General features: G+C 40.9%; 1 protein-coding gene across 3 annotated transcripts in view; it reads left to right on the top strand.

Annotated features, from left to right (window-relative positions):
• The window catches only part of cep350 (centrosomal protein 350), a 65,641-nt gene that overhangs the window by 24,423 nt on the left and 26,608 nt on the right, over positions 1–14,610 (top strand). For all 3 annotated transcript variants that reach the window (XM_088927521.1, XM_088927522.1, XM_088927523.1), the window contains 10 exons: positions 547–1,154; positions 2,092–2,216; positions 4,687–5,597; positions 7,561–7,711; positions 8,888–9,036; positions 9,455–9,626; positions 11,599–11,843; positions 13,396–13,559; positions 13,672–13,782; positions 14,195–14,335. In XM_088927521.1, coding sequence (XP_088783647.1) covers positions 547–1,154; positions 2,092–2,216; positions 4,687–5,597; positions 7,561–7,711; positions 8,888–9,036; positions 9,455–9,626; positions 11,599–11,843; positions 13,396–13,559; positions 13,672–13,782; positions 14,195–14,335 — 2,777 coding nt within the window. The remainder of the gene's footprint in view (positions 1–546; positions 1,155–2,091; positions 2,217–4,686; positions 5,598–7,560; positions 7,712–8,887; positions 9,037–9,454; positions 9,627–11,598; positions 11,844–13,395; positions 13,560–13,671; positions 13,783–14,194; positions 14,336–14,610) is intronic.

Here is a 14,610-nt window from a genome sequence, read left to right as displayed (position 1 = left end):
GGGATACTAAGGGACAGCACAAGTAAAAACACATAAAGGCCTGGGTATTGGTAAGACATGAGGGGCTGTGATTGTATTTCCTAATTTCTAAACCTCAGGATCCCCTGTGTCTTTGGTAACTTTCCAGCAGAACTCTTGATTGCTTAGATCATTTTAGAGTATCTTAAACTTGACTACTTAAGACATTTTTTTTAAAACTGATTCCAGTCCTAAAGGTATTGGTTTAGGTTGAAATTTTGCGTCATTCTTGATGATTGTTAGTTATTCATGCACCTGGAGACCCAAGACTGAATTTAAAAAATCTTGCAGTTTTCTGACAGTTTCTTTTGACCTGATTCTGACAAAAATGTAAAAAAAATGTTTTTTTCCGTATAACAAAGAAATTATGATAAACGTTGTCGCCGGTGCACCACGTCAGATCTCGCCTTCCACTTTTAAAATGGATTTTAATTTGTCTTGAGCAGTGCTGGATCATTTCAGGAATTTATTTTCTCATTTCGGCTCTGTTGGTTGGTGTTCCTCACCTGAACCGATGTCCTGTTCCAGGACCCCCCACAAGGACAACCTCCGAGACTCGCCTGGAATCAAGACGCAGGTTGAGAGCCAGCAGTGCCGAGCGCCCCAGAAGTCGGGCTCAGTCCGAGGGCCAGCTGAGGAGCTCCCAGCCAAAAGTGGCTGAGGACAAACTGCCACGCAAAAACGACTTCCTGTCGGCGGAAATCCAGGGCATCCTTGACGACCTGCAGCTGGAGAGCCGGGCCGGCCAGTCCGAGCGCCGGCCAGGGAGCAAGGGCCCAGGGGCGGGGGCCCCCTCGCGGCTCTCCCGCAGCGCCAGTCCCGCGAAGCGCAAACAGGAGGGCCCGAAGAAACGGCACTACGACGCCGACACGGTGCGGCAGTACATCGCGCGACAGCAGGAGGAGCGCAGGAAGAGGCAGGTGGAGGAGAAGCGGGCGCAGAAGGAGGAGGCCGAGCGCAAGAACAAGAGGCTTCAGGAGCTCTACAGGAAGCAGAAAGAAAGCTTCGCCAAGGCTAGGCTGGCTCCCGAGGGCCCTGCGCAGAAACGGCTCCAGGATACCTACTCCAAACTCCTAGCGGAGCATGACAGGCTGGAGGAGCTGCCTCAGTCGCTGCCAGTGGTTAACAGCCTGCAGGTGAGAGGACGACAGCGGAAGGATGGGCTAAGCTGTGGACGAATCCTTATGGAAATATTGTTTTCTTTTTCCTTAGTCTATGTACATATTAAAATACACTTTTAATTGAAAGAAAGTTCACTTCTGGTCTGACCATGCTGCTGAACTAGTAATAGTAGTTTTTGGTGCATGTTAATAACATGTATACAGGCATCTTGAAATGTTAGTGATGTTATACATTTTTGTAAAATCTGTTTTATGTTATAAATATTTTTTTTAAATCTGCTTTAGTTAGGTTTCCATAATTCCGTTTCCATTTTTTCCATTATGACTGTTAACAATTATTTAACAGGTTACTAATGGTGTATACGTTACAGTGTTACTTCCAGGGATGGTCTTAGGGTTAGGGGTATGCAACAGAGGATGGTTATCATATTTGTCACTATATTACTACTTAATAAATATTAAGTAGTTGTAAGTTATAATATTAAGTAAATATAACTACTATAAATATTTTTCATTGATAAACATTCTCATTTGGTTGTCCAAGACCAGGCGTATCACTGATTACCAAGTGTGTACCATAAGGAACAATGTATTATGTTCTGTGTCGTGGTAATGTGAAATGACTTGTTTTCTATTGCATATGTCTTGAAGAGATTTATATCACATTTTAATTAAATCCTAGTGTAAAAAATATTGAAGATATTTCTCTTATATAAATGTAGCTGTTACTGTATTACTTTATATTAAAGATAGATATATAGATAAAACTGAATTTGAACTACTTGCCTACAGCAGCATTACTGTACTGGTCAAGTGAAAGGAATATGGTGAAGCAGCAGGTTTACTAGATGAACGACAAAGTTGCTGGATTGGTTCAGCCTGCATTCTGTTTGTAGTAGCTCAGGTGAGAAACCCGCATTCTTGTACTTACGTTCTTGCTTTATTCCTCCAGCCAAAACCCCTATACCAGCCTTCAGGAGAGTCGGATAAGGAGAACAAGGGCCAAGAACGACCTCAGAGTGCTTCTTCAAGCAGCGATTTGTCACTGTCTGAGCCACGGCCCCCTCCTCTGGACAGGTAACCCTAAATGATACCTTACTGTATATACCCATTCAATTAAGTCATTCTTAGATAGGAAAACCAATGACTTCAAAATGCCTATAATGAGAGGAGGCCTTTGGTTGCTAGTAAATCTGTTCTAAATCTTGTATAAGGAAGTCTTCTCACAATCTGAATATGCATGTCATGTACTGTTTGTCCTTTACTGTTGTTGCTTGTTCAGATAAGTTAAGAAAGACTACCTTTTATATCTGTGTTAGCTATCCCCTACTCTCATTTTGCCTCTAGTTTAATTCTAATTATAATATGTCCATAACCTTGCGTGCAAGTGAAGTAAAGCCTGTTTGTATTTACCTGGTTTGGTTTCATGGTTGTTGTCTTCTTTAAGGATGGGTTCCAAATGAGCAAATTTCTACTTGCTGCATATTGTATATCAATGATTACCAAGGAAATATTGTATTATATATAAACCTCGGCTTCAATGTGATTTAATTCTTCCTTAAAATGAGGTAATTTAGATGTAGTTAATCAGTTTGTCTGATGTAATTAGAAACTTTCCAATTAAAGTAAAAAAATGTTGGATTGACAGTACCTTTGTCAAACATTTCTAATGACTTTTCTGATATTCTACACTTAAATGTGATGGCTATTGTCGAAGAATAGTCAAGCTAGTGAATGTTGAGGCTGCATGCATTAACATGTTTTAGTGGAAACAAAATCATTTGAATTTAGGGAAATTATTTCAAACGACAGTTATAATTTTTTATCATGAAAGCTTTTATTTTCTTTATTGTGGATTTACATTAAATAAGAACAAGAATTCCTAATCTGATTTTGAGGTAATGGAGATGTGAGAACAGTATATTATTGCTGGAAAAGAAAAACAAGGGAAATTCAAAAGTATGAGTCATACTGCTGTTAACAGATCTGTACTATACAGTGTTAAAGTATTTGATCAAAAAGTACATTGAGCATGGATGTTTCAGATCTTATGGTGATGTGATTAACATCGGAAAAAAAGCAAGGCTTATTAATTGCTGACTTTCTATGTTGTGTGCTGATAAGTCTGTGATAGGCAGTATTAGCTCTTACATCAGATATTTTATATGCCTCTTTCAGCAGTATGTGTGAGTTCCCCAGAGTCAGAAATACAGTAAACAAGTAGCCTAAACCACTGCATGTGCATTCTAACAAAAAAAAACTAAAGCAGATACTGACAATATTAATGGGCTTAAGAATATAAAAATAACATGCAGATATTTTGATCTTTATTATTCTCCTTTTCTGTCCTTTCTTTTTGGGTGGATCTCTGAGGTAACGCCAATTTCCAGAGCTTGTCTGTAAAAGTTTTAAATGAATGAAACGCTATTGGATTTTTTTTGCTGTGGGGTCAGTAAAAAGAATATACCAGGAAACCAAACATCAGTCGTGTTAATGAGGAAACGTTTTTATCTGTGTCGTGTTCTCTCTCCTCATCATTCTGCCTCTTCATGTGCTGACTCATGACTCTCCTATGATATAGATCAGTTTCAGTCATCTGATCAGGCTTTCCATGACTGTCTTTCTGGTGCTGTGACTGTTAAGCAGCTAAAAGTATTAGTGACTGAAGTCACTCCTTAATTACAGCAGATGTGAAAAGTTGCACTGTTGAAATCTCTGCTTTTATGTGTAAATATCAAGTAACCAACATGGTCACTCATACGTTTTAAAATAAATGAACCTTCTTCTAAAATGTGCATTGCTGCATTAGCAGATTGAATGTGTTGAGGTATCTGCAAGGCAAATGCAGGTTGTATCTATGCTCTGTGTTTACAGTTTTTCCATGGACACTAAACACATAGCAATAGGGTACAGTACAGTGAGCTTCACATAACGCTTTGAAAATGCTGTGTAATTTTAAACCCATTTTATTGAAGAACAGTGTCTGATTGATAAACGGTATTTGTTTTTGATGAAAAGATGAAGATTAACATGAATAGGTACAGTATGTAAAATATCTGTAGGTGTTTGTCACCCCAATTTGGGTGTTGTGCGCTGAACCATAGGTACTGGAATTCTGATATTCAGAGAGCTTCTTCGTGGTGTGTTTTTCTGTTCTGTGATTATCACTGGGAGGAGAAAGGTCTACTCCCTAATCAGGTTTGTATTTCAGTGATTAGGAAGTGTACATGTAAAAGTTGTCTATGGAATGTATCTTGCAATAGCGTTTTTTAAATGATACATCCCTAATACATTCTGTAGCTAAACCAATTCAAGTCATTTTGTTGCGTACAACTAGATACTAGATTGAATGGTTTCAGGAGTGTTTGTAAAATGACAGATGTTTTAGGACTTAACTGCTTAGGGCATTGGTTTAAGCAAATAATTAGTTTGGTTTAAGAAATAAAGACAGAGTGATGGGGGTTTATTTTAAGATTGTCTAGGGTAAAACAGTACCATGTTTAAATTTAATGCCCATCTTTAGCTTTAGTATCTCTTGTCTCTCCAGGAGTGATCTGGCAGGAGCGTCTTGGATGCAGCCAGACCGCCTGAGCCCAGCGGGCAGGGGACCTGTCCCTCTGGGTCCCCCTGCAGGAGGCCTTTTCACACAGCTGCTGGGCCTGGAGTCTGGTTTGTCGTCGATGCAGAAGGAAGGCCAAACCAGAGGCCAGGCCGCCCCCTTTTCAGTTCCCGGCCATCTATCTAAAGTCAGTGTTCAAAACAAGAGCAAAATAAACCGCATAGAAGCCCTGAAAGCCACTGCCGCGTCCCTCTCCACACGGATAGAGAGCGAGGCACGGAAACTGGCTGGAGCGGGCATTAATTACGGCTCAGTGAGGGACTTGGACACGGACATGCTGCCTGCCGGTCAGCACGACAACGGGCGCTGGGCAAAGTCAGTGAGTCCCCCAGTCCGGGAGAGCAGTGATCCAGATGACTTGTCGGTCAGAATCCAGAGGCTTCTGAGTGCTGGCCACACTGCCTTTGATGGTGCCTTGCCAGGAGTAGGTAACCTCCATGACTTCAAAAGGCTCCGAGACCCAGCTAGGCCTCAGTCCGTCTCCGCTGGCCAGGTGGCCAGAGCCTCAGAGGAGGAGGAGAAGTGCAGCATTCAGGACTCCAGTGCTGACTCCATCAGTGAGGGGCCTCTCCTGAGCGAGGGCAGCCTCTCGGACATGGAGACATCCCATCTGAAAGGTGTCCCCAGACCAGCTGACCATCTGAAGAGCAGAGAGTTCTGTGTGGCAGAGCAGAACACCTTCCGTCCCATCTCTCACTTCCAGAAAGAGGCGGAGAACTATCCGGCTTTCAGCTCTGTCTCTGAAACCGGGGATCGAGGCCCCTGGGAGGAGCTTGCAAAGGGCAGCCCCCACAGTGTCATCAACATCTTCACCAAGAGCCTCCAGACCTATGGAAAAGGTCAGTATTTGCCAGAGAAGTAAAATGAAGTATTTGCGTTTTGTAGGCCATTAGTGGCATTTCACTAGAAAAGACATTGTAGAAAACATTATTATAGTCTCCAACTAAGTTTAATTTAACCAGTGAATCTGGGAAATTGTTTATATGACTGTAAGCTGGTGTGTTTTCTTTAAAAAATAGAGCACAAAATGTGGTGAGTTTAATCAAGGAATCATAGCTTTCCTACTGAAAGCTGGGTTAAAAAGCAAGTCATTTGTTTATTCATTTCATAAATATTCATTTTAAATACTTGTGTAAATAAATATAGATGAGATTTTTGTAGATGTTACTCACGCAAAATATCTTGTCTGTTCTTTAGACCAGTGGCTCTCAAACTGTGGTACGGTACGTGGAGCGCCCTCAGGTGGTACGCCAGATGACCCTGGAAATTTGTTGTGTGCACTGAAAATTTGGGAATTAAAAAATTTAAATAATTAAAAATGATGTAAATTTTTCATCTGTGATTTACTTAATCGGTTTCAGAAAGCTTGAGACAGGTTTTTGTATTTTTCTATTTTAATTAAATTAATTTGTGAAATACGCAGCCTACATACTTAGGTACATTGATACAGCGCACGAAAACACTTGAGTGTTGATACTCCTCTCGAACTTTCCGAAACAGCTTAGCGACACATTCGCCAACAGAACAAGTGATCGAAAATGAATTCCTCGCAAAAATCAAGTATTATGTCTTGGCTGAAAGAAATAGACACCAAGAGTACTGGCGCCAGCTCTGATACAGCAGCCACTAGGGTTACCATATTTGAACATCAAAAAAAGAGGACACCCTGAGGAACTTTCCTATTGCCTTGTCTGGGAAGGGGGTCAGGATGGAGAGGGTTTTCAAAATATCCCACTTTTATTTTCATTGATAATGTAACTGTGATGTTTAACTGTGTGAAATGCATAAGTCCCCTCATCTGCAATAACAGTATCCTCTGTTTTAATGCCAGATTTTACTAAATAATCTGTTAATTAGGTTGGCGAACTCTCTCCTCAAATTGTCTTTTTGTGTTTGAGTCAACATGAGCTTGCAAGTCAAGTACACCTTTATTTGCCACGGAGACAAAAGTACCGGGCTGACACACCAAACATTCAGCTTCCCTGTCTTTTTTGCCCCTTCGAAAACACGGAAATTTATTTTTTAGTTCTGCTGTGAATTGACACTTTCGCTTTGGCGTTGCTTGAGGGTAGGAAAACGAGAAACAGAATAGGGAGCCTTTCGAGAGAATGCTTCTGCACTGCACAGACTGAGTAAAGACCCTGATATCGGCACCCAATTTCGCTCTTTCGTGACATAATCATACACGTACGGGACGCAAACTGAACAACGACGTGGGTCGTGAAGCGAACTAGAGAAGTCAATAAATTCTCTTGCTATCTTTCTACCCTCCTCATCTGCTATCTTTAAAACTTTTGTTCATTATTCTTCATGGTGAAAAGAAAGCGGTCGAAATCCCGGACGTTTTTGGATATTTGAAATTCCCTCCGGACAGAGATATAAGGATCAAAATAGAGGACGTGTCAGGGAAAATCCGGATGTATGGTAACCCTATCGGCCACCGGCACTAGCTCTGTTGCGGAACCTGACACGGACCGCACTGCTAGTGTTAGCAAGCGTCGGAACAAGGTGGTACGATCCAAATTAAATAAGTGCTCGGTGCTATTTTTTTTAAATGTGTGTGTGTGCGCGCGCTCATGTTGGTCATTGAGGTTTTTTGTGGTTTCTTTGAGATGACGACTTGTAGGTGGTACTTGAATGCTTTGGTTTGATCAGGGGTGGTACTTGGACCCTAAAAGTTTGAGAACCACTGAGTTAATCAGTTTCAATCATCGGTGATGAACAAAGGAAGCAGAGGTGCATGCATCACACCTTTGCAGCCCTGTGTGGGATTTTTCGGCTGATGGTTGTTTCTTCCCCCAGTGCTGGAAGAGAAGCTGGAGAGGAGCTCTCCAGCCCTGCAGCCCCTCCAGCGGGTAACCAGCTCTCCGGAATCGGCCTCGTACGAGGACGACTTCGTCTCCTCTCCGAGCAGCGGCAGCCACCCCAGCAGGCGAGGCCTTGCCAGGCTCAGGTGCGTGTCGGGCGAGTGTTCTGCCATCGCATGCAAGATGAAAGCCTGGGTGTTTTCAAGGAAACCCGACAGGTTCGAAAGAATTAAGAGGTCAGAGGTTCTGAAGCACTGGGGAAATTGAAAACAAGGATTTAAAAAGCGGGTTTCTTCTAAGGTGGTTACTTTGCGTTAGTCTGACAGGAAAACAAGCTCCACGATGGTGTCAGTTAAGACTATTAGCAGCACTGCACATCACACTAAATTGTGGAGTGTCGATGTTAGAAATATCCAAGATGGTTTTGTCACAGCCACAAACTGGGGTGACACTCTATTTAATTTTTAGTAGAACCCCACCATCCCCCAAATTCTCCTTCCATCATGCACCAGACTACAGTTTTATCTGTACCATGACTTTATAAATAATTCTCCTTACACACCAGTGAAAAGTTGGTTATTCATGACAAGATGAAAAAACAACCACTTTCTACACCTGATCCTTTTGCATTATTTGGAATCAGTTTAGTACATTTAGTTATGCATTTTTATATTGATATAACAATAATTAAGTAGCGTCTTAGAATCTAAGTTCTCATCAAGCTGGATATAAATTGGTATATGTACATTGTGCCCACCAGGGGGAGCTCATGCTGCACATCACATTCTTTTTTTCACAATCTGTTCCCCGATGTCTCATTTAAAACTCAGTTTTAGGCTTTAAATATCTGGTTCTCCATTAAAATGGAATTCTGCCTTCAGTTCACTTTTTATCACATCAAATTAGATATTTTAGCTATCCACAGTGTAGGTCCTTGTGTCCCGTCCAGACTAGTGCAATGGGAACTGTTTTATGAACTTTTCACTTCAGCTGGAATCGTTACGACTAACTGTTGCAGTTAAGCAATGTCAATAAGCTTTAAGCACTTATTTTTGAATTTGTATCTTAATCTATTGAATAAGTTATTGAATAATATTAATAGGTGACATTTGTGTCAGGAAATGTATCTTATTGCAGTGTACTGTATATCGTTGTATGTAATCCTTTAAGTCACTTTGGGTAGACCTGCCAGTCAAATGATGGGATAGCAGCAGCCTATGAAAGTCAGGCCATCTTGTAATGGGACTTAATACTGAGATCATATAAACCTTGTTTATTCCCTGCCTACTGTTGATAATAAAATGCATGCTTTGTATCAACAGCAATGGAAGCAGTGCTAGCAGTCCTCAGGAGGAATTTCCCAGTCATCAGTCACCCTGTGACTCTCAGGCACCTGAACACATATCCCATCATTCATCCGTGTCCACTCTGACATCATCCCCACAGTCATCAAGTTCCAGTCGCAAGAGAGGTGAGAAATATTAAAACAAATAAACTAATAACATTTCATCTAATCTCAGTTGTCTCAAATTGTGCATATATGTGGTTGATAGACTACCCCTACTTAAAATCAGGAATTATCTATTGCATTAAGTTTTGTCAGTGGTCTGAGGACCAAGTCAGTTTATTTAAGGGAAGAATTAAAATGTAGTTAGAATGTGTTGAATTAAAAAGTCTTTCTTGTGGGCTTAGAATGTTATATTTCTGCATTTTGTGTCAATTCAAATGGAATGAATTTATTAATAAACGTGTTTGTCTACTAAGTTACAAGCTTTGTATTGCTTGTTTAAAAGGAAGAATGTCGTGTTTATGCTGTTGTTTCAGAGTAGAAAGATGAAAGGAGTTGCACCACAAAGTCACTGGATCATTAACTGAATCTGTTCTGGCAGGTGGCGACGTGACGGAGGAGAGCACTCCTCGACAAATGCTGTTGGTCGAAGATAACAGTCCTTCCTCGCAGGGCTCAGAGCCAGTGTGCCAGGACAGGAGGGCATCCCCAGGAAAGATGTCTCCTCGGAACACAGAGCTGAGCCCCGAAACAAACGGATGCGCAGAGGACAGGTGACGCACGGCTGGGCTCGCACACTCGACCCCTCTGGGTTTAGTAGCAACAGATCACCTGAGCTTACTACATGGAGTTCAGTCTGAAAAAAGCAGTTACTGGTCAGAAATGATAGCCATCTTTCTTGATCTCTTTTGTAGTTGATTGTCTTTTCTGTGGATTGATCATTTTAAATTAAAACTTACATGCTGATATATGAATCTTAGAAATATGTAATATTTCAGTTTCATCAGTCATTTAACCTTAAATTTCATTGGTTAAAGATCCTTTTCCCATTTAAATCCCATAACACATTCAGAGCAGCCCTGCATGTCTTGCCAACAGATGTCAACAATAACAGAGTGATGAAAGTCACAGTACAGAAAAATGCTAAAACTACCAAATTGCGGTTTTAATTTGAGTTAAAGGGCTGTTCCATTAGTGAATTTTGAATAGAATACCATAGACTTCATATGCCGGTAGTGACTTTTTTTGTCATATGATTGCATGTTTTGCAACTACTTATTAAAAGTTAGTGTACTAAGTATTTTTCATTTATGGTTTCAAAGAGCTATGCTCTTTAGTATGCGTTTGTGATATTGCAACTGGTCGTTTTGAACCTGCTCTCAAAACAAAAGCAGGCATAAATAAATCAAGAGTTGCTTTCATTGCAAGAGTGGTGTCTGGATAAAAAAAACACACAAAACATAATACAAGTAATTAAAGTCAACTTGAGCTGTTTCAAACGCTGCCAGTTAAAATATTACTGTTACCACAGATCTGTCTGGTCAGAGGGTCTGTGTCCAGCGTAGCGGGGGGCGGCTGTGGGCAGACACTGGGCCCTTTGTTCAGAAGAGAGGTGGTCTGATCCCTACTGGCACAACCTTGGCGCTCAGCCAGTTGGAGATTTTTGTCACAATCGAACCTTTTGCTTTCGGTTCCAGGAGAAAACTAAAGCTTGGGTGTAGGTTTTTCTCTTGTCTTTCCCACACCATTCAACCAAGGTTGTTTTAAACACAACCATTACTTCTGGAAAGTAGATCTGCAAAAGTCAATGTGTAATGGGTGAACTAAGTATATCAAGACATTTTTTTCAAAGATTCTATCAAACAATATCGTCTTTCTTTGTGTTTCTCCATATTTCTGATATGTTCATGTCTTTTCCTTGCGTGACGTCTTTTGTACTCGTCCAGAGTGTTTTAAGTTTCTGTATTAATTCTGATTAATAAATTATGCCGTTTTGATCATTATTCAGTAATCGGCTGGTTTTGGATTAACTTCAGTCACTTCATAAGAAACATGCTGGGCATCCGTTATGTTCTTGCCAAGTAGTGTTTTCACAGCTGCCTTTTCCTGCTTTAAAATGAGAGTACATTTCAAAGGGATGAAATGAAACCGAAAAATGTGCAAGTCTGAAGTATTACCAGAGGGGGATGCTAGTTGTATGACAGTGGGATTCCTCAGTGGAATCCTCTCACATGCACTTCAGCTGGACCTTTCAAATCAATTTACAGTTACAATATTTGTTATATTGTAACAAGGATCGCACAACAATGACATTTACCAAAAGTACATTTTTATAACTGATTTTGCATCTGAGAATGAGATTTTTGTATACTTTAAGATTTTCTGATTACTGTATCAAAAATCAAAAATCTCTTTAATCCAGTTGCAACTCTACCCTTTGTCATGTTATTTTTCAACTTCTCCAAATGTTCAAAATACGTCAACTTTTTCTATTGGTGAGAGAAGGGAACTAAAGAATTAAAAGAGTGGCTTACTATGACCTCCTTCCTGTGATCGTGTAGCACACTGCAAATACTGGACGTTTTTATAGAAGCTAACCTAAGATCTTAATCAAGAATTTTGATCAGCAGAGTGGTAGATCAATTTTTCGGGCCGCTCGATTATAAACCACCTTGGATTATGGCCAGTGTTGACTGTTTTTTTTCCCGGTCCACTCTTCCTGAATTTCTTCTCGCTGTTTTTCAGCTTGGGAGCCGATGGTAAGAGATCCCCGAGATATCCTGCCTCATCTCCCTCGGGTTCTCCCACAATTTCTGCTGCTCAGAAGACCCCACCGGCTGAAGCGTCCTCAGTCGGATCTGACCGGATGAAGACTGCGCCTCCTGTCCCGAATTCTCTGCCTTCATCTTCCGTGAGATTCAAGCCCACTGCTGCTGCCAGCGCTTTCACAGAGATCAGTGTCAGCGCTGACGTGGAGCCCAGTGCTGCAGGTACAAAGCAAGAGCTTGTGGGTGTGTCCGTTTCGAGGGCGTCTCCGTGCTGTGACCGCAGGCTTGTGCCAGACAAAAGATCCAGGTGTATGGATGGAAAAGAAAGATTGTAGAGTTTGACTTGAAGCATTTGGAAGAATGTTGCAGAGCAAAATGTGTTCTAGAAGTCATCTAAACAGTTGTTTTGGGGTTTTTTTTACACAACGACTAGTATTTTTCAGTCGTTTATAAACGACTAGGCATTAAAATTAAAAAAGCAGGAAGAATGCGGAGACCGAGTAAATAAAATATGCACCAAAATCAAGGCCTGCTTATATTTCTAGATGAGTTCTTTTAGTATCTCCGTAAAATTGCACTTGTTCACGTGTGTAATTAGTGTAGCATTTCTCTTATATTGTATATTTCTTGTGTCTATGCTGATTTATATGTTCGTTTTGAATATGTGCTAACGCTTCTGGAATGGAGTAAACCTGAACCCTTGGCAGACTTAATTAAATGTGTTCTCACAGATAATAGTGCTTAAGAGGTTACAAAAAGTTTCTTAACTTGAAAGTGGTTTTCAGTCACCCATTTAAATATATTTTGGGTTTTTAGACCTATTACACTAGAAGTTGAATTTGACCACGTTCTCCTAAAAGTTTCCATATAAGGTTGTAGCTTTATGACATCACGTGGAATGTTGTCATCATGCATAGCTACTTTGCATAAATGCACTTTCATGAGATGTTTGCATTGTGACATCACCTCTTGATATTCTGTGTATGTTGTTACCATGGATATGGCAAAGTTTTGAAAAACATAGCTTTTACTGTTATTACTTGATCTATTTTGATACTGTATGGTAGTGTTACATTCTCCTTAAAGTTATAGAAGAAAATATTTAATATAGTAGGAAAGATCTGGTATGTCAACGTGCGGAAAGTGTGGTAAGTTAATAAACATTGTGTAATTAGTAAGATCTCTTAGATGGCTTCTTTATCCAAGTCAGAACACAATTTCAGTAGCGTAAAAAGAAACCGTGCGTGAAAGGTACCTATTTTACAGTGTTATACAAAATATAAAAAACAGTAAAAATCGATTTCTGGGCATCTGTTTTTCTGCATTTATTGTCCATATTCATTAATAGTTTATTATTATATGTAGTTAATACAAAATGTGTATTTAAGCTTAAATAATATGGAAGTATTTTGGTGATAAGTGAGAGATCATAGAAGGTGGTATATCATAGCCTCCCTAGGACCTGCCAGGATCACCTGACTGATTTCCACTAACTTTGTTTGTGACTTGAAAATAAGCCATTAGTTCTTTATAATTGTTGTCTTTCTCCATCCATTTACCACATAGCATATAGAGATACAAATGAAAAGCAGTCGATTAATACAATTATTAAGCTATTACATTATTTCTGCGTATATATGTTATAATAGCAGGATAAAACCTTTCGAAAGAAAGAATATTATGTTCAAGTTGGGGTTTATGTTGAGAATTGTTGTTCTGAATTTTGTTTGATTATGATGTGCGTCGTTCAACTCTCTGGACTCTCTCTGTACAGGCTCTCTGCAGTTCTCGCCCAGTGCGCTCCAGCAGCGCATGACAGCAGAGCTGAGCTACCTCGATGCCATGGAAGAGTCTGTACGGCAACTCTCGGACGTGGAACGCGTGCGGGGAATCTCTCTGGCACAGCAGGAGAGCGTCTCTCTGGCCCAGATCCTCAAGGTGAGCAGCAGGCGAATAACCCTATCAACTGTCCCAGTGCTTGGGCATGTTACTGAGAAGGCTAATCTTGACCCGCCATTGTAGCTAATGCCTTGACCTTGTGAACTCCCAGGCCCAGCAGCAGAGGCATGAGCGCGACCTGTACCTGCTGAAGCTGAAAGCCGAACAGGAAGCTCTTGACAGTCAGCGGCAGCTGGAGGAGACCAGGCAGAAGGCCGCACAGGTATATGGGGGGGGCGTAGGCTGCAGACAGCCATAATAATTATAATAATACATTTCCCTGGATCCAAACCTGGGTCTGAAGGTGCTTGTTCTCTTTGCTTCAAATAAGCAGGGCCAGTGTGTTCCAAGTCTATAAAACGCATTGACGTGTAATGTTATGCATTTTCTGCTTTTGTGATTAGTTTGAGTGATACTTCTATGGTTGTGTATTTAAATTTTTCTGCACTCACTATATTATTGAGTGGCTCTTTAAAAGCACGCACTGCAGCATTTCAAAGACGAGGCAGGCCGTGACTGAGGCCCTGTGGTCGCCTTCATGTTTGTGGCCACTGCGGTAGGCTATCTTGGAAAAGGCCGAGCTGTGTATTGATTTGCGTCCTCAAGATATTGCTCCTGTATTTGGAATTTGCCAGGCTCATGCAGAGTCCCAGCAGGTGCTGGCTCAGTCTCAGCAGGAGGCGCTGGGAGGCCTTCAGGATGCCACCAGCAGGATGATCGCCCAGCAGGCTGAGGCCGTGCGTTACACTGCAGATGCTGCTTGGCACATCAAGGAGGTACAAACACTGCCTTTTCGTTTCTGAAATGGTAGAAAAATGGGTATTGGAAAATTCAAAGATAGAATGGGGGTTCTATACATAAACGTACTTCCATAGAAAGTTTTATTTAATCTTTAATTCATTTAGTAATACTTCAACGTTTGTTTTATACATCGTTAGGTCTGTAGTATATGTTACATAGATAGTCCTGTTGTTGGGAGTAAGCTGTTATTTGTAAGGTGTTTTCAAAGCCTCTCAACTGTAGCTGTTTTCCCCAAATATGGGCTTTAAAA

This window comes from Atractosteus spatula, chromosome 11, assembly GCF_055471065.1.
Source record: "Atractosteus spatula isolate fAtrSpa1 chromosome 11, fAtrSpa1.hap1, whole genome shotgun sequence".
Taxonomy (NCBI): domain Eukaryota; kingdom Metazoa; phylum Chordata; class Actinopteri; order Semionotiformes; family Lepisosteidae; genus Atractosteus; species Atractosteus spatula.
The sequence above is the reverse complement of the archived record's forward strand: the minus strand, read 5'-3'. Positions and strand labels throughout refer to the sequence as shown.